General features: G+C 43.5%; 2 protein-coding genes across 17 annotated transcripts; one reads left to right on the top strand and one right to left on the bottom strand.

The window, feature by feature from the left end:
* Positions 1–4652: 4652 nt before the first annotated feature.
* On the bottom strand, positions 4653–19301 carry LOC123179935 (cysteine-rich receptor-like protein kinase 19). 7 transcript variants are annotated; one of them, XM_044591855.1, is made up of 12 exons: positions 19056–19301; positions 9305–9395; positions 8731–9169; positions 7584–7679; positions 7322–7371; positions 7046–7107; positions 6867–6964; positions 6423–6681; positions 6076–6307; positions 5882–6008; positions 5521–5784; positions 4653–4987 (listed from the first exon to the last, which is right to left on the bottom strand). In XM_044591855.1, exons 3-11 carry the CDS (start codon positions 9142–9144, stop codon positions 5542–5544), a joined length of 1581 nt encoding a protein of 526 aa, XP_044447790.1. In that variant the 5' UTR covers positions 9145–9169; positions 9305–9395; positions 19056–19301; the 3' UTR covers positions 4653–4987; positions 5521–5541. The 7 variants fall into 7 exon arrangements, 5 of the variants coding, with proteins under 5 accessions (XP_044447790.1, XP_044447789.1, XP_044447792.1 ...); XM_044591854.1 differs by having other exon boundaries at positions 9326–9395; XR_006490621.1 differs by lacking the exon at positions 19056–19301 and having other exon boundaries at positions 5521–5804; positions 9326–9684.
* LOC123179933 (putative disease resistance protein RGA3) lies at positions 11474–18869 on the top strand. 10 transcript variants are annotated; one of them, XM_044591845.1, is made up of 16 exons: positions 11474–14786; positions 14882–14980; positions 15143–15227; positions 15330–15393; positions 15485–15604; positions 15709–15859; positions 15950–16019; positions 16131–16269; positions 16379–16488; positions 16621–16818; positions 17002–17129; positions 17226–17305; positions 17397–17616; positions 17697–17964; positions 18060–18123; positions 18215–18869. In XM_044591845.1, the coding sequence occupies exon 1, from the start codon at positions 11571–11573 to the stop codon at positions 14778–14780; it is 3210 nt and encodes a 1069-aa protein (XP_044447780.1). In that variant the 5' UTR covers positions 11474–11570; the 3' UTR covers positions 14781–14786; positions 14882–14980; positions 15143–15227; positions 15330–15393; positions 15485–15604; positions 15709–15859; positions 15950–16019; positions 16131–16269; positions 16379–16488; positions 16621–16818; positions 17002–17129; positions 17226–17305; positions 17397–17616; positions 17697–17964; positions 18060–18123; positions 18215–18869. The 10 variants fall into 10 exon arrangements, with proteins under 10 accessions (XP_044447780.1, XP_044447779.1, XP_044447784.1 ...); XM_044591844.1 differs by having other exon boundaries at positions 15727–15859; positions 18060–18869; XM_044591849.1 differs by having other exon boundaries at positions 15727–15859; positions 15950–16023; positions 18060–18869.
* Positions 19302–19629: the final 328 nt, after the last annotated feature.

Raw genomic sequence — 19629 nt, 5'->3', positions numbered from 1 at the left:
CCGTCGTGCTGCTGGATCTCCATCAACCTCTCTTCCCCCCTTGCTGGATCAAGAAGGAGGAGACGTCGCTGCTCCGTACGTGTGTTGAACGCGGAGGTGCCGTCCGTTCGGCGCTCGGTCATCGGTGATTTGGATCACGACGAGTACGAATCCATCAACCCCGTTCACTTCAACGCTTCCGCTCGCGATCTACAAGGGTATGTAGATGCACTCCTTCCTTCTCGTTGCTAGTAAACTCCATAGATGGATGTTGGTGATGCGTAGAAATTTTTTGATTTCTGCTACGATCCCCAACAATTTCGCCGTACTTATTTCTTCTATGTGCTGAGGGATTCTCAGCATTGTTACACCAAGCTGAAAGGGAGGGACACATCCGAGGCATCCAGTTGGCCTCAATGGCACCCCGGGTCAATCATCTTCTTTTCGCGGATGACTCTCTTCTGGTTATGCAGGCTACTGTTCAAGGAGTACAGGCAATTAAATCTATTTTGCAAGCATATGAGGAAAGCTCAGGACAAGTTATTAACAGAGAAAAGTCCTCGGTGATGTTTAGTGCTAATGCAAAACAAGGGATTAAAAATATGTTGCTGCAGGAATTACAATTGGGGGCTAAGACCAATGAAGGAAAATATTTGGGATTGCCCACTTACATTGGCAAGTCGGTGAAGAAGTGCTTTGCATATTTGAAGGATAGTATTTTGAGCAGATTGCAGGGAGGGATGAAAAGATGCTTGTCCATGGCAGGTAAAGAAGTCTATGTTAAAGCTATCGCTCAAGCTATCCCGACCTACGCAATGGCTTGTTTTGATCTATCTAAGTCTCTCTGTGATGAGATCAGCCGATTTATATGCCGATATTGGTGGAGTCAGCAAGCCGATGAAAGGAAGATGCATTGGATTGGATGGGAGAAAATGAAGTTATCAAAAGAGGAAGGTGGACTGGGCTTCCGTGATCTGCACTCTTTCAATATGGCCATGTTAGCACGGCAGGGGTGGAGACTCATACAAGCCCCGGATTCACTTTGTGCACAAGTGCTACGAGCCAAGTATTACCCTTCTGGCAATGTTCTAGCTGCTGAACCTATCATTGAAATGAGTTATGTGTGGCGCAGTATTCTCAAAGGTTTAGAGGTGCTGAAGGAAGGGATAATCTGGCGTATTGGTGACGGGACGAAGGTGAGGATCTGGGAGGATCCGTGGATCCCCAGAGGTGCAACTCGTATGCCTGCATCGTACCAAGGTGCAAATCTTCTGTCAAGGGTTTCAGAATTGATGGACCCGGACACTGGAAGCTGGGACCGCGGCCTAGTTGAGGGATGTTTTCATGCTGATGATGTCCAGGCATTTTTAAGCATACCAATCTGTGACCAAGCTGATGATTTTGTGGCGTGGCATTTCAATAGTAAAGGTTGTTTTTCAGTTAAATCTGCTTATAAAGTACTCCCTCTGTTCGGAATTACCTGTCTCGGAAATAGATGTATCTAGAACTAAAATACGTCTAGATACATCCATTTCTTCGACAACTAATTCCGAACAGAGGGAGTACATGTACAGATGCTGAAAAATGAAGCTAACAGGCAGCGGGGACAGAGTTCAGGAAATACGGAACACAATTCTCAAATTTTTCAGACTATTTGGAAGACCCACTACCCACCAAGAGTTCATCATTTTCTCTGGAGATTTGCTCATAATAGTCACCCAATGTATATGAATATCAGCAGGCGCGGCGTGGAGCTCGACACCCGATGTGAAGTCTGCGGCAAGTAATTTGAGGATGGGGGCCATTTGTTTATCAAATGCAAGAGTGTCAAGCAACGATGGCGTGCTCTGCTTCTAGAGGACGTCCGAGTCAAGCTGCTAGATTGTGCTTCACCCAAAGAGTGCTTGTCAGTAATCTTTAGCCTCCCGAAGGAACGTATGCTTCTAGCAGTGGCGTTGCTGTGGTGCTGGTGGACCGAGTGAAACAAAGGTAACCATGGCGAGAAAAGACTAGAGGTTGAGGCCTTCAGGTATACTGTCAAGCACCATGTTGATGAATGGTTTGAATTCCTGGTGCCAAAACCCAAACCAGAAATAGTGTAGCAATGTAGATGGGAGAAACCATCGAATGACTTGGTCAAGATCAACACGGATGCATCCTTTTGTGCACAAACAGTAGCAGGTGGCTGGGGTATTATCTGCAGAGATGAAACGCCGGATGTCCGGTTTGTAGCAGCTGGCGGGAAACATGACTACTCGGATGCTCTTCACGCTGAAGCTTATGCTCTTCTACAGGCCATCTCTCTGGCTGATCGTTTGGGTGTTGGACGTGTTGTTTTTGAAACAGACTGCCTCGTGCTCAAACAAGCTATGACATCTACAGCCTATGACCCGGCGCCCTTAGGAATCATGTTCAGCGATATTAAGTTCAAGCTTAGCACTCTTTTTATAGAGGCCTCTGTAGTCTATGTTCCAAGATCTTGTAACAAGCCAGCACATGTGTTGGCTTCTATGGGTGCAGGTTTAGCTCATGATGAACACTGCGAATGGTTCACAAGCTATCCTGAAGATGTAATCAGTGCGGTGACCGGCGATTTGCCCGTGTCGTAATGGAATACAAGTGTTCCATTTCAAAAAAAAAAACGGACTCGACAAAAGTAATTAAATAGGACACGGCTGGAGCAAAACTAATACTACTAGTAAACTTTCCATATAACTAGGAGATCTTCCCATCGCTGTCCTTCTTAGGGATTCAAGCTTTTCGAACTCTTCCAAATTCCAATGAAAAGTGTGATATATCTGCAATGCTCATGTGCTCAGCTTTATCCAGATTGTGGAAGTCCAAAGCACCGTTATACCCACAAACAATCAATACCTTCTGACTGTAAATCAACTTTCTTGAACCAGATTCCACAACAGAAAAATCTTGAAGTGTTGAAAGCAGAGGCATGGAGTGCAGAGATAGCTGGGGGCAGTCATCAATATGAAGACTACACAAATTGGCATGAGAAAGCTTCGAGAAGGGCATCACACACAGATCGGGACAGTCTCTGCATTGGATGGTTTGAAGCACCGGAAGAAACTGGGAATCAGGTTCCACAACCCATTCCACAAGTTCTGGCATGTCATCAGAAATAATTTTCTTCAGATGCCTGAAAATTTTGCCTTTAACTTCACCATAGTCAGGTCCTACCTCGAGATTGTATGTGAATGAGTTGGCCTATACGGTATAATCCCCTCGGCTTATATAGGCACCGAAGGTACCTAGGGTTATAGATATGTTGGTTACATTTGGAGATAAACGTGCCGAAGATTGCATTCGTGCCTTAAGAGTATGCGCCAAGTCTTTGTAGTATTCCATCTTGAGTATTTCATGGGGCGTGACAAATGCAGCCCACTGGTTGGTTGTTTGGGGGGTCCTCGGCCTAACCCATCTCGGAGAGCCGACGTGGTTGGCACCCCCTATGCAAGACACCATCACCACCCACTTCACGGCACACCCACCGCGGTAGGAAGAGCGAAGGCCTCTCCATCTATTCCTAGCCCGACATCAACCATCGATTCTGGGTCGACGCCTCCACCATAGGAAGCGCCCATGGCTTTATCCCCATCTAGCCCCGATGGATGCCAGGGTGGACACAAGCTGGTGACTGCCAACAACCATTACTAAGCAAGCCTCGGCCCTAGCCTCTAGCCTTGGCCAAGATGAGCTCGCACAATGCCACATCCGTGGCCTTCGGCGCCAATCCAACAGCTAGAGTAACGATGTCACGACCACCACCAATGCCCACCGCGCCCGTGGGAGGAACATTAGTACCACGAGCACCTCCTGCCCCATGCCCAACATCTCCTACCCGGAGCGAGAGTCCTGCCTCGCGTCAGACCCAGCTCTGGCCCCGCCCGAATGCGAGCCCTAGGTCGGAGCCACCCTCATCGCGCGTGCAACTAGTGTCGCTTCTAGCACCCGCCCCGCCCCAGCTCTTCCAGCTCAAACCCAGGCAAAGAGATGTTGCCACCACACCTTGAGGCACCGTCATTAGATAAGGTGGTCGTCAATATTGTACTCACGCATTGTACTTCATAAAGAGCTTGCTCGGATGCATGGCTGGAGAACCGGTCCAGAATTAATCAAGCCCACATACACCGATTTAACAAAAAAACACGTCTAAAACATATAGGGTCCATCGGAATGAATCAGGCTCATTAGATAAGGTTATGGTCATCAATCTTCAAACTAAATGCAGCCACACATCCCATCTTCCCCCAACTAGAGCTCGCCTGAAATAGATTTAGGGGAACCGGCCCCAATATTGTACTCACATATTGTTCTTCATAATCAGCTTGCTCGATGAATGGCCGGAGAACCGATGCAGAATTAATCAAGTCCACACACATCGTTTTAACGGAAAACACACCTGAAGCAGATAAGGGCTGGCAGAATGAATCAGGATCATTAGATAAGGTAATCGTCATCAACCTTTGAACTAAATGCAGCCACGCATCCCATCTTTCCCCAACCAGAGCTCATGTGAAATGGATATTTTGAGGAACCGGCCCCAATATTGTACTCCATAAAGAGCTCGCTCGATGCATGGGCCGGAGAACTGGTCCAGAATTAATCAAGTCCACGTACACTGATTTAACAGAAAGCACGCCAGAAGCAAATAGGGTCCATCGAAATGAATCGGACTTATTAGATAAGGTGTGATCGTCATCAACTTTCAAACTAAATGCAGTCACGCATCCCATCCTTTTCCAACCAGAGCTCACTTGAAATGGATATTTAGGGGAACCAGCCCCAGTATTGTACTTCATAAAGAGCTAGCTCGATGCATGGCCAGAGAACCGGTCCAGAATTAATCAAGTCCACTTACATGAAATTAACGGAAAACACGTCTGAAGCAAATAGGGTCCATCCGAATGAATCAGGCTCATTAGATAAGGTGGTTGTCATCGACCTTCAAACTAAATGCAGCCACATGTCCCATCTTTACCCAACTAGAGTTAGCCTGAAATAGATATTTAGGGGAACCGGTCTCAATATTGTACTCACATATGTCATATGTGGTTTGGGCACATCAAAAAATCTTAGTAACCCTCTTTATAAAATCCTATTTTTTGAATCAAATAATCATATATATTTGAGGCAAGTTATCGATCTTTAGCTTGGAGTTTTTACAAGTAGGTGCAAATCAAGAAAATAAAATAATACTTATACTGAAAGAGAAAATACATGTATTTATTGTATTTAAGTGTATCTAATAATTAATATAAAACATTCCTAATCCTAACTATGATAAGCTCCTTCAGATATTCTAAGTAGGGATATGACAAAGGCTGGATATGAACTCTTTTCTGTGGGTTATATTATCATCTCGAAGAAGCTAGGAATAAATTTTTTTTACCAAAATTAAATCTGAAAAAACACAGCAACCTTGACAAAGCATAAAAAACAGGACGAAATGATGCACACATATGAATTATGAAAACTCATCAAACTTTAATACAATCTGAAAACTCATTTGTTTAACACATCACAAACCTATTGTGCACTTTTGGGAGATCATGTCTTGCCTTTCTTCTTAAACGACGAAACCTTATTCCTCAGGGCGGGCTTTGGGAGCTGTTCCTTTCCGTCTAGCATGTCAATAACATCCCACATGGTGGGTCTGTCTGTCCGCTCCTTCACGGTGCACTGCAGCCCTATGTCCATACATCTTTTTATTTCCTTTAGCTCGGACTCGTCACGCGATGATGGACCTAATAAGCTATCCACGTCATCTTCTCCTTTAAGTGCATTCGGAATCTGAGAAATATGTCATCGTACTTTATAGGGTTTAATTGTTCTAGTTATCGGTGGCCAAAAACACATGCCAGCATCCATAATGTGTTGAAAATCTTACCCAATCAGTTGAATCTTGCAGAAGTCCTGACTTGCTAATGGTATGGAGGAGGAGAATGCCGAAGCTGAAGACATCATGTTTAAACGAAAAAATACCATCTGCAATATACTCCGGAGGTAAATAGCCCCTGAAAAAGAAATAAAGATCTCAGTAAAATTGAAAAGAAAAAGGAAACAAGAAATACTAGCTCTTACAGTGTTCCCGCCAACTCTTGTGTCACTCTCTCAGCGACATCTTCATCCTTTTGATTCAGTATTTTAGACCTCTCAAAGTCACAGATCTTAGGGTTCATGTCTGAATCCAAGAGGATGTTGGCTGGTTTCAGATCCAAGTGGACAGCGCCTTTGGTGTGGATGTGAGCTACGCCCTGTGCAATGCCTCGAATGATTCGAAATGCAGAGGTCCAATCCAGCTGCCGCGATGACCCTGCAAAAGTGCAAACCAACCAAAAAATTAAGTTATTATAGGAAATTTCGTTCTAGGATAAATTAGCTGTGACCAATGTATACTACTCCAGTACAAATTTCAGAGAAAAACATACCATCGATAATGTCGGACAAGCTTCCGTTGGGCATGTACTCTTCCACCACCAACATATGACGCCTTTCAGCAGCCACACATTTGCCTTCGATTGGAACCATTTGAATCTTTGTTTCTTGGCAGTATCCCAGAAATTTAACTACATTCTCATGCTGTCGTAGCACTGAGAAAACTTCAGCGTAACGCACTACGTGTTCATGTTGCGAAGCATCCACACAGAAACTCTTGATGGCAACCACTGCTCCATCGGCCAATACACCCTGAAAAGCGGGCACACATAGTACATACACACCGTTTAGTTAGTTAAATTTAGCTATCTCTGGTATATATCTGAATTTGACTTGACCTAGCTAGACTTAACGATTAGTTGTGTTATGCTTATATCGCACAATATGTGCTGGAAAAGGAAATCATGGCAAACCAAGCCCACAAGTATCGAGAGTACCTTGTAAACGACAGCAGAACCACCTTTGCCAATCACATGTTGATTTGAAAAGTTTTTTGTAACCGCCTTCAGTTCCGATGAACTGAAATTTCTGAATTCTGCCGTGAAACAACACGCAAGTGCATAGAGAGAATGTTATTAATATTCTAAAAAGCTAGATATAGGAGGTATGATCTTACGGGATATAGTATCCTCCAAGCTTCCTGCTGGAAAACTTTCTTTCTCACCATGAATTTCAGATCTGCCATGGTAGTGCGAATGCTTTTTTTATTTAGGATAAAATAAACAATACAATGGCATATTTGTATTTTTATGTCACGTAATGGTATATGGATGAGTAAACAAACTGAACAACACTGGTTTTTTGTAAAGGTTTTTCTGATCATGTTTTGAGGAGTTGTCAGTCAGATATCCAATTAATCCTTGATGGCAAGAATGCATCGTCCAAGTCTGACCTTGTAACATCGTTTGGGTAACTGGCATGTTCGTCCTCCAGCTGATCGCCCTGAAATAGACGAGTAAATTATCCCGTTATGATACAAAAACTGAAACTTTTGTGCATCTGAAAAAACTGATGCAGAGGCCAGGTTTTCCCCTTTCCGAAAAAAATACTGAAACTTGTGTGCATCTGAAAAAACTGATGCAGAGGCCAGGGCTTTCCCCTTTCCAAAAAAAAACTGAAACTTTTGTCAAGAACTAATTTAATTTCAGTAATACCTCAGCAATACGAATATCTGTGTCCTGGCATACCAAGCGGCTACCAACCACCTGCATTTCTTGCTCCCCTTGCATCGACAGAACTTTGAAATATTTCTATATCCAAGAAAGAAACAGTCTATGTGTTAAAATGATGAATAAAATACCTGGGTTATCTGCAAACTTAATTTGATCTATTCCTAAACTAAAAGCTACATTCATTCAAACCAAATATTTCCTAGATTTAGGCAATAACATGTGTTTCACATGTGAGCAATTTAAGCATGAATTAGTAACTATAGTATGTAACTATGCATACTTCCTCTGTTTCAACTGTAAGGTTTATCTTGAGCATTAAAATACATATTTTAATTTGTACTCTCTCCGTTCGGGTTTATTAGGCCTCCCGCATTTTGCGTCAAAGTTTGACCATTGATTTAACTAGCAAAATATAATTTGTATGTAACAAAAATAATATTATTGGAAACTTCTTTCAAATACGAATCTAGCAATATAAGTTTGATGACATCTAAATTTATATTTTGCTAATGAATCTAAGGTCATAATTTAGCACAAAATACAAAAGGTACTAATTAATAAGCCCGGACAGAGGAAGTAATTAGTTAACAACATGGGGTTCATGTCAAACTGAATAGAAAACAATGGACTCCTGCTTGAATGCACTTTATGCGATTGTGATTTTGCGACCGTTGACAATATATTGGACATGCATGTACACGTTGTCTCCTTTGTCTATTAAAACTGGAGGTGTTTTAAACTTGATGACGATAACCGAATAGTAGTATGAATTTCCTAAAACACAAGCAAATATATATCATTTTCTCCTAGATCCCACACACACTTGAACATATCAAATCCTTCTTGACGGATAGATATTCCCAAATTACTATGAAAATCTGTTGTCGCAAGAAAGACAAAAAAAATACATCTGTATATATGCCGGGAAGTCATAAGAATCTACACTGAAATAGCGACTAGAGCAATGGAATTTGCAAAAGCAGGCCACAAGGAAAAATAATATTTCCTTAGCACGCAAGTGTACATGAGTATCGACCAATAACCAGTGATATAAGTATTTCCCAAAAAAGAAAAAAAGAAACAGTGAAACAGTGAAACCTTCTTCTCTAAGAAAAGAGTTGATATATACCTTTGGATTCACCGCGGGATCTCTAATAAATGCTTCGGTGATAATAACAGTTTGCTGGGCGCAGTTGCCGAAGTTGGCAATGTGCATATGGTCCATCATCTCGTCCTTGACCTCACGCAGCTGTTTGGAAACGTTCCCGGCCCTGAGGAAGAGCCACACTTTGTTCTTGGTCTGGCAGGCCTTGACGAGCTTGAGGGCCTGAAGGAACGTCTCCTCCAGGTCGTTGAGCGCGTCGATCATGGTTTTCTCACTGGTGACATCCGTGCTGTTGAGGCGTTCCACGATTGCGCGAAGCCTCCCCACGCGTTTGGCGATCTTCTTGCAGTCCTCCTTGTTCTGGTAAGCCGTCTCCACCAGCTCCTGTATCTGGAGGGCAATTTTGACGATCTGGGCGACGCTGCCCACTAGATCCATCCAGCTTACCCAAGAGGAGTACAATCTACACATGGAATGAACGACGAATTTGCACGATATGACTTATAAGCTGATAGATGGTGAACTGGAGAGAGGAAGGCCCTTCCTTTCTAATTATCTAGCTTTCCCATAGCAATGGAATTAAGCAAAGCACACCAACCTGCAGCTTCTAGCTTCTTACCTGTCCTCCTTTGCTTCACTCCCAGCTGGCCTCTTGCTTCCTCTCCAGAGCGGCCAAGCAAAATCTTGATCTATCTAACGTAAACAATGATTGAGCACTAGCTTATTGGGATTCAACAGCTACACCTAACGCCATTATTGACGTACAAAGCGACTGGTTGTCTGTGGCGCAGAGCCAGATTTTTTAACATGGGTATACGCAGAGTTACCATTTTCCTTCATGGCACAATAAATAAGACATGCAAGTTCAAGATGGCCATAGTGAAACCATAGCGAAACTACAATTTTTTTCCAGCGATAAAGTCTCCAATAATATATTCCCTCCGTCCCATAATGTATGTAAAATATTTTTTAGCATTACACTAGTGTCAAAAGACGTCTTATATTATAGGACAGAGGGAGCAGTAACTTTTCTAAAGTAAGAGGAAACTTACAATTTAACGATACAATCTGACTTAGATCTACTGCACTACCACCTACTGCCAAGTCTATTAGCTCCTTTCAAGTCTTACAAAGCCTTCTCGAAAGAAAAAGAAAAAAAAGGCTTAACTGAACCAATGCAAGTTGCTGCTTAAACTCGACTGAATGCTACACATTACAATAAATGTGTTCTAAAAATAAATAAATAAATCAATAAAGGGTCAAGTTATATTATTGAAAATCCAAAATGAGAAAGATTGAAAGTTGAAAAGCTCACAAAGTCACGGTGGAGCGTATTGCATAAGCCGTGCTTGCGGAGGACAAGGTGACCGTCAGAGCAGACAACATGATGGGGTCGTGCGCCGGTGCCGCCGCCGCGCTATGGGCCGCGGGGCATAGTGTCCCCTCCTCTCGGCTTCGGTAAAGAAGCTAGGTTGCTTTCCCAGTTAGAAACGGGGTCGGCCTTCCCATTTGGAGGAAGGGATCTTGTGTAATCTTTTTGGCTCTAAACACATTTTTTTGGGACTCGCGTCTTTTTTTTGTGAGAATTTTGAAAAAAAAAACTTTGCGAGAACTTTTGGACTCGCGTCTTGTGCTTATCTAGAACACACAACCGGCACGGAGCCATACCTATAGTCAGGAGGAAAGGCCCGCCATGTGAGAATGATAGACCTAGTACATGCTACACAGGCTTGCCTAGCTAGTACACGATGATGTGACAAAACACCGGCCGTTCCACAACTTTGTGGTAGTCTTTGATTGATGTGTAAGCATGTGCCAGCTGCATGCATCAATTATTGACGCTTTACTCGCCAGCTACCACCGTGTCGCGCATACATCATCGATCCTCCGCTCGACAGCAGGAGCCAGCTCTGCGGCCAGTGTGATCCATATCGTCCTTGGCTTCCTCTTTTTTTTTATTCCCTCATTTTTCATAAGAAAAATCTTGATTTTTACACAAATTTAAACTAAAACCACGAAAAAAATTATGAAATGAAGTGGAGTAGTTTGTGGTAAGACTACATGGGACCAGCGTAGTAGAACAACAACTGCTGCCGGTGAAGAGTAGTGTAGATCGGATGGATCCAACCCGAAGACACACAAATGTAGTCGAACTACGACCAGATCCGAGCGAATCCACCAATAACAGATCCGCCGGAGACACACCTCGACACGTCCACCGACGATGCTAGAGACACCATCGCAACGGGGGCTAGGTTGGGAGATTCCATCTTCAGGGAGCCGCCGCCGTCTCGTCTCCCTACACAAACCCTAACAAAACTCGAAGGAACATCTGAAAACAGAGCCCTCCCACCGGCAAGGGTTGGGATCCATCATGCCGCCATGGCCATAAGGCCACTGGAGACGAGGCGGCGCCAGCGGGAGGCAAAGAAACCCTAGGCTTTTCTAGGGGAGGAGGCGGAGTTGAACGGTTCGTGCTAGCTTCTTCAGACCCACTTCGAATGTTGCGTCTGTGTATGCTGTGTGTAGTCACTGGACAAACAGGCAATAGGACTACTTTATTAGCTAGGAGAATCTAAAAAGGTACACGCTCTTTTTTGATCTGTAACTGAGAACTACGACTAGAGACGAGTTGCTTGATTTTCCACTTTGTTTCCTGTGGAGTTTGGAGGATACATGCTGGCCGGCGATAGGCAATTCTACAGTTAGCAGCCAGCTCACCAGAGCGTTATAAAAGGAGCCCTCAAGACCACTTCTCCACAAGCCTAACTTCCCTACCCTCTACTGTCCATCGCACTACCGCAGTGTTCCCCCAGCTAAAACTCCAACCACTCAAACAAATTATCCCCTCGCCGCCGGAGAAGATGGCGGCGGCTCTTGGTGCGGCGCAGTTGCTCCTCGGCAAGGTGCTCACGAAGCTCTCGGATGAGCGTATGGCCTCGTATGTGGCTAGCTCCGAGCTTGGCCTCGACTCCCAGAAGATCAAAGATGACATTATGTACACGGTTGGCCTGCTGCAGCAGGCCCAGGGGAGGGGCACCAGCGACATTCCTGGCCTCACGGACTTGCTGGTGAAGCTAAGCCAGAAGGCCGATGAGGCTGAGAAAGTGCTGAACGAGCTCCGGTACTTCATGATCCGGGACCAGATTAACGGCACCCAGCTAGTCAAGCCAGATCTGGGCGCTTGCCTCAAGACCAAGAAAGGTCATGCTCGTCACACTATTGGTAACTGTCTGCCATTCATTTTTCGTCCATGTACCAGTAGCCAACAAGATGGAACCATGTCTGATGGCCATGACCATGTTGATGAGTTGCCATTTGATAGTGTGTCCATATCCATCAAAATCAAGTCGGTGTTAGAGGAGACACACTCCATATGTGTTCATGTCTCCGACTTGCTCAAGTTGATTCCAAACCACGGCAGCAGCTCTACGACAGCCACAACTGTCACCCGCATACGGCCTACTAGAGGATCAATGGTTGCACAGGATACAATGTATGGTAGGCGGGACATCTTTGAGAAAACTATACATGCCATCACCAGTTGCGGCGAAATCCTTTCTGTTCTCCCTGTAGTTGGGCCAGGGGGCATTGGAAAAACAACTTTAATCCAACACCTGTATAATGATAAAAGGATTGAAGAACACTTTGATGTCAGAATATGGGTATGTGTATCAATTGATTTTGCTGTGCTTAAGCTCACCCGGGAGATCTTTAGATGCATAATTGCAACTGAAGAAGAAGGAAGAAATAGTGCTCCCAGTGAAACAGCCAGTATAGAACAGCTTCAGGAGTCTATTGCACAGAGGCTCCAGTCCAAAAGGTTTTTAATTGTTCTGGATGATGTGTGGCAACTCAATAGTGAAGATGAGTGGCATACCCTATTAGCTCCATTCAAAAAGGGAGGAGCCAAGGGCAACATGGTACTTGTCACAACCCGGTTCCCATCTATAGCAGGCAGGGTGAAGACAGTTGATCCAGTCGAGCTGCAAGGTTTAGACACTGATGATTTCTTCGCATTCTTTGAAGAGTGTATATTTGGTGGACTCGATAAGCCTATGCATTACAGAGATGAGTTAACTGATATTGCAAGAGATATTGTAGATAAGTTAAAGGGTTCACCTTTAGCAGCCAAAACAGTCGGCCGCCTATTAAGGAAAGACCTATCCTGGGAACACTGGACAAGAGTTCTTGAAAGCATGGAATGGGAAAATAAGCAGAGCGATAATGATACTATGCCAGCTTTGTACCTTAGCTACGATTACCTCCCTTTCCTCCTGCAAAAATGTTTTTCCTATCTTTCTCTTTTTCCTGAAGATCATAGGTTTAGTCATTCAGAAATTAATCGCTTTTGGATTGCAGTAGGCATCATAGACTCTAATCATCCAGGAAATAACAATTGCTTGGAAGAACTAGTGGACCGTGGTTTTCTTAGGAGGGTACATGGTTTGTTTGGTGAAGAATACTATGTAATCCATGATTTACTGCATGAACTATCTCGAAGTGTTTCAACACAAGAATGCCTCAATATAAGTGTTTTAGATTTTAAAGCTGACACAGTCCCACCATCTATTCAACACTTATCTATCACCCTAGAAAATAAATATGATGGAATTTTTTTGGAAGAAATAAGTAAACTGAAAATAAAGATAGACATTGCAAATTTACGGACTTTAATGATTTTTAGTGCATATGAAGAAAGAATTGCTGGTATTTTAAAAGATACGTTTGAGGAAGTAGATAGTCTGCATGTCCTATTTATAGTTGTGAAATCCCTGGATGATTTGCCAAAAGGCTTTTCAAAACTTATCCACCTCCAGTACCTCAAACTTGGATCACCTATTGGCATAGAAATGGCATTACCTAGCACACTGGCCAGATTTTATCACTTGAAATTCTTAGACCTAAAAGATTGGCATGGTAGTTCTAATGTTCCTAAAGACATTAGTCACCTTGTGAATTTGCAAGACTTCATTGCTAAAAAAGAACTCCACTCCAGTGTTCTTGAGGTTGGAAAGATGAAGTACCTACGGGAACTAAAACAATTCTGTGTTAAGAAAGAGAGTGTTGGGTTTGAATTAAGAGAGCTAGGGGAACTGACAGAGCTTGGGGGAGAACTCAGAATATGTAACCTTGAAAACGTGGCAACCAAGGAAGAAGCTAGTGAGGCCAAACTGATGTCGAAAAGGAATCTGAAGAAGCTGACATTGGTTTGGGGCAGAAAACAATCGACTATAGATGGTGATGTTCTTGATGCTCTTCAACCGCATCCTGATCTTAGAGAGCTTCGAATTGCAAATCATGGTGGTGCTGTTGGTCCCAGTTGGTTGTGTGTTGACATGTTGCTGAAACAGTTAGGTGTTCTCCATCTCGAAGGTTTGTCTTGGGACACTCTTCCACCTTTTGGGCAGCTACCACGCCTCACTAAACTCATTTTGATGAGGATTTCTGGAGTGCATCAGTTGGCTCTGCTCTCAAACCTCACGTCTCTCACCCATCTGACACTGCAAGATTGTGTCAAGTTAACAGTGGATGGATTCAATCCTCTTACCACAGTCAACCTTAAGGTATTGGTGGTATTTAACTGCCGATGGGACAGAAGTTGTCCCGAATCTGTAGCAGCGGATCTTCTCACAAAGGTGGCAAGTAGCAGAGTAATGCCTGCAGGTTCCTTCCGATTAGAACAGCTCAAGGTGGACAGCATCTCGGCAGTGCTTGTCACTCCCATCTGCAACCTTGTCGCCCATACCCTCCAGACTCTGATATTCTGCCATGATCACCGGATCAAGAGTTTCACAGAAGAGCAAGAGAAGGCGCTTCTGCTCCTCACATCACTCCGACACCTCACATTTGATGGTTGTGGGGCTCTGCAGTCCCTCCCGAGAGGGTTGAATCGCCTTTCTTCACTCAAAGACTTAGAGGTCCTCTGGTGCCCTGAAATGGGATCCATACCCAAGGAGGGGTTCCCAGTTTCGCTCGAAATCCTACGCATAAGACCTTGCAGCCCCGAGGTTAGGGAGCAAATTGAGAAACTCAGAAGAACAAGCCCAGGTTTATCTGTACGATACGAGTAACCCGAGGTAACACTGTTGACTCCCTCCTTTTTCCTTTTCAGAAGTGAGGCTTTGCTTCTTCATCCTATTCCAGCTTTATCTTAACTTCTGAAATCTTACAGCCTAGTATGCTCTGCTCCAACATGCTTGCGATGTGTACAGAAGTTGTGAATCCGAAAGGCTGTCAGGCGCCATAAATCAACATTTGCACAAATCAGCTGGTTAGTATATAGAAGTTCCACTTCTGCTCTTTCATTTATATGATTTCATTCACAGTCCATACCTGATTCCTATGTTTCCTTGTCTACAGAAATTACAGCAATGCTGTTAGTTATTTTTTATGCAGATTACCATCTAACAAGAAATATTCATTTCTTCGACAGGCTTTGTAGCTCTTGTTCAGTCACAGACTACAGCGCATTTACTTTTGGAATTTGGAGACTAAGGTGACACCATATGGACCTAGAGGTGAATATCTCCTCTATTTTTAAGTATTAACTTTTTGAAAGAATCTCATAAAGTAAACAATTTGCAAGCATGTGGAAAACTCAAGGCGATATCTTCTTTCAGGACTGGGACCTTACGAATAATGGAACATTAGCGGACAAATGCAACCAACTCTCCATTCTGCAATGTTGGTAGCTTCTGGCCCTGCCAATTTACAAGCTTTTTGTTTAAAAACTAATGTGCTTGCTTCTTTATGCTCATATGATTACTTTTTTCAGGAAGTGTGGAAGACTTGAAAAAGTACATTCTACAATCTTCTTCCAGGACTGGAAGCACACAATCTTCTGTTGCGAAGTGTACAGAAGTTGTGAAATCTGTATTTGCACACAAATCACCTGGTTAGTACATAGGAGTCCCACTTCTCCTCCTTCATTTATAATGATTTCCTGTGTTTCATTGTCTACAAAAATTACAGGTATAATATTAGTTGACTCTTATGCAGCTTGCCATTATCTCACAGGGACTGTAAATTTCTTCGACGGGCTTTGTTGCTTTTGTTCAGTCACAGACTACAGTGCGGTTATTTTTGGAATTTGAATAGAGCGGCTACATGCTAAATTGGAAGACTAAGGTGACAACATATGGACCTAGAGGTGAATATCTCTTTCATTTTTAAATTTCAACTTTTTGAAGGAATCTCAATTTGTAGTGTCTGGAAAACTTAAGGTGGTATCTTCTTTCAGGACTGGAAGCAGACCTTATGAATAATGGACATTTGCGACCGCAGACGTAACCAAGTATCGATTCTGCAATGTTGGTAGCTTCTGGCCATGCCAATTTACAAGATTTTTGGTTGGAAAATTAATGTGCTTGCTTCTTTATGCTCCTATGCTTACTTATTTCATCGCTTCTAAATTCTGACAGGGCTGCTATGGGCACTTTCTTCACTCCTTCTCTGCTGTTAGGTTTGACTTTGATGATTGGTGCCATCACCATCATGGCGCATACTATGTATGCAATTTTCCACATCATACTTTAGCTCTCAATGCCAAATAAACCAGAGGTACGAGATACTAACTATAAATGGCAACATAATTCACATGGTACTGTTCAGCAAAATGACTTCAGTCGTAAACACGAGAATATCTTCAGCAGAGTCTTTCGTATTGCAGGAACTAAGGCCGGAATCATGGAATTGTGCTTGCATGTTTTTTCACACCAATATGTCAACAGTAAAACCGCAACGGCCAATACAGTTGGCATTATTAACCGTGAAGCAGAGGTACTATACTGTTGCTCTGCAGTATTTTCTTTTCTTTAGACCCAATTTGCCTTTTCTGTTATCCCTTAGATTATTCTTATTTCCATCAAAATAGTGCCTTTGTCTAAAGAGTATCAGGTCTTGTTTTTGCAGTCCCTGCGGGAGGATCAACCACACCTGAACATTCTGAATTGTAGAATGGCACCCTGCTCTATGTCCAGGCTGCTTGTAATGAAGCATTGCTTGACGCACAACTTTGCCATTTTGTTGGCACATAGAAGTTCAAGCACCTTGCATTTGTAGCAGAGAAGATATCTAGCTGGTGGTGAATTTCTCAGGATGGTGTGAAAGGTAATCCATCTTGCTGTGCAGAAATTATTCCTGCATTTGATATACATTCTGTACAAGTGTCAGTTAATTCATTCACAATCCATTCACGATTCCTGTTTTTTACTTGACAACTAAGTACAGAAATATGACATGGTTCTTATGCAGCTTCCCTTTTCTAACAAGAACTCTTAATGTCTTCGACAGGCATGGTAGCTTTTTGTTCCGTCTTGGACTACAGCGCCCTTACTTTCAGAATTGCAGCATATTGCAGTTTGCATATCGCGGGGGCATGCTCAATTTGAAGGCCAAGGTGACACCAGATGGACCTGGAGGTGAATATCTATTCTATTTTCTAATTTTAACTTCTTAAAAGAACCGCATGACTACTGTAGGGAAAATTTAAGGCGATACATTCTGCATTCTTTCAGAGCTGGAAGCAGAGCTTTCAATTTGTGAACAATGGAACATTAGAGGACACCAGATACAGCCAATTCTCAGTTCCTGTGATGTTAGTAAATCCAGCTTTTTGGTGGAAAAATAATGTGCTTGCTTCTTTACGCCCCTGTGCTTACTTTCTCATCACTTCTGAATCCTGACAGAGCTGCCAGGCATTGCTATTATCCTTCTACATTTTGTCACATGCACATCTTCAGCAGCAAAATTCGAAAGAGTCAATGCAGTTGGCATCAGTCAACCTCAACCTCAAGCCCCAGATATAGAACACATGTAGCAGAGCACCTATATTAGCTAATGGTGTAGCTCTTCTACAGGGTACTACAAATGTAATTCTTCTACCGTGAGATTCTTTCTGCATTCGTGGTAATTAGCCTCTCTACAGTCCCTCGCTGAGTTGTTTGAACCTTGGATTTCTTTGGTTTCTTACTGAATTATTCTCGTAGGATTAAAGCGGAAGCTTCCTGAAACTATGGGGGTCCAGTCCTGCTAAACAATATATGTTCCGCCAGGAGGCAACATAAGTTGCAGCTATCTTCTCACAAATTCTGCCACCAGCTTTTGGAATATTGATTTCACTGGCACCATTTAAAAAAAGTTCAGAGAAATCAAGCGCCTCCACCAGGAGCGGCTGTCCCTAGGATTGTGCGATTCTGCAGACATTCTGAAGATCAGAACGGTACCCTGGTCTGCTTTTGTGACTCCAGTCTGCGGGTATGTATAGTGTTAGCATGATCATTAGCTTCCTGGATATGCTTTTGTTGTTTGGCACTGACTTTCTGTGCCGTCTGGCAATGATCCTCCAACAGTTCCTTTCAGTTTGCCCCCTGCAGACAAACACCTGCACAGAGGGGTTCAGAGGATGATTCAAAGGTGCAGTCCATGCTCAATCTTTTCTTGTTCACCACTGAGCCAGTTGAGCACAGACAGTTGGCATGATCTATTGCCGGCTGCATCGCTGCAGCCCTCGCTGTAGGAGCTTCCTCAGCCATATTGACAAGGTGATGGCGCTGCACTCAGGAGAGCAGGGAAGTGCGGATAAAAATTCCCAAAGAGCACAATGTTCAGTTCTGCCTGATGTTCCCTGCTGGTGTTTGCGTCATCACATGTACATATCTGGTCCTCCTGCTCGCACTTACAAAGGCAAGACAGGTCCTCATGAAGTACAAGCCAATCATGCTATCTGCTCGGTCTGCTCCATGATTTTTCGGGTGTACCACCTAATCCTCATATTCATCAGACTTCCTGGCATGGGTCATCAATCACATTGGTGAGTATCGTCGCACGGTTGGCTTGCGGCGGCGCGCAATGCTTTTTTAACTAGGACACCATCTTCTGCCCTAAATCCCGTGCGGGGCTCGTGATTTCTACTACTCAAATTGGTTGTGCCTTGTTTCATATTTAATTCATGTAGAATGTAATCAGTGATTTGGGTGGGACAAATTGTAAGGTTCACTCATTTGATTACTTCTAGTAAAAATAGGCTAGGCAGGCCAATCCATGGGAAAAGGACCGAACCAATTAATCTTGACTCAACTAGTCAGCAATTTTGTAAGATTGAGGCAAATCCCACCGGACAAAGACCGAACCAATCAATCTTGAACCATATTATGATAATACTGCCTCTGTCCAAATATAGATGACAGTTTCTAGACAAAGACATCTTTTGAAATGTGCTATAACTATGCCCATTATGTGTTTGTGTGAAATCTCTATCTGATCCAAAGTAAAGGTAGATTTCGGATCCAAATCTCAGGTGATACTAGAGATCAATCAATGTTTGTTAGGTTCAAAGCCGGCCTGACCTGAGATTGAGAAGAGCTGCCGGAGCGTTGCTTGGTTCCAGATCTACCCGATGCCGGCAGCCAAGAGCTGGGCGCAGTATAATCCGCGGCGCCCAACCGCGCTCTGCACGCAGAACCGCCGGATCTTGCCATCGCCGGCCGCCTCCATCCCTTTTTTCCCCACGGCGGCCTCAGCCCCGGAGCTCCCACGCAGCCTGGACTAGAAGAAAAAAAAAATCGATAGCTTGGCGCGATGGCGGGGATGAATGGGAGATCGATTCATTTCGAGGTCGTCCATGGTGGAGTTTTTTTTCCTCCTTTTTTGCGAGGAGGTCCATGGTGGAGTTGCAACAACAGCGCATTCCAAGGTCTCTTTCTTTCTTCCATTTTCGTTTCATTTTCTTCTTCTCTTTGGCCAGTGTTATTTTTTATCTTTCTTGAGATGTGTATTTTTTCGTCACTGCACAGAGATTATGTATCATTGCATTGATAGGAGAGTGGAAAAGTACAACGAACGGTTATACAATACACGTCCGCAAATTGACGTTAAGATGATGACGAGAGCAAGACATGGGGTGCTCATAAAGAATGCAAC

The sequence above is a fragment of the Triticum aestivum genome, chromosome 1D (genome assembly GCF_018294505.1).
Source record: "Triticum aestivum cultivar Chinese Spring chromosome 1D, IWGSC CS RefSeq v2.1, whole genome shotgun sequence".
NCBI lineage: Eukaryota > Viridiplantae > Streptophyta > Magnoliopsida > Poales > Poaceae > Triticum > Triticum aestivum.
This window is presented reverse-complemented; position numbering and strand designations above follow the sequence as displayed.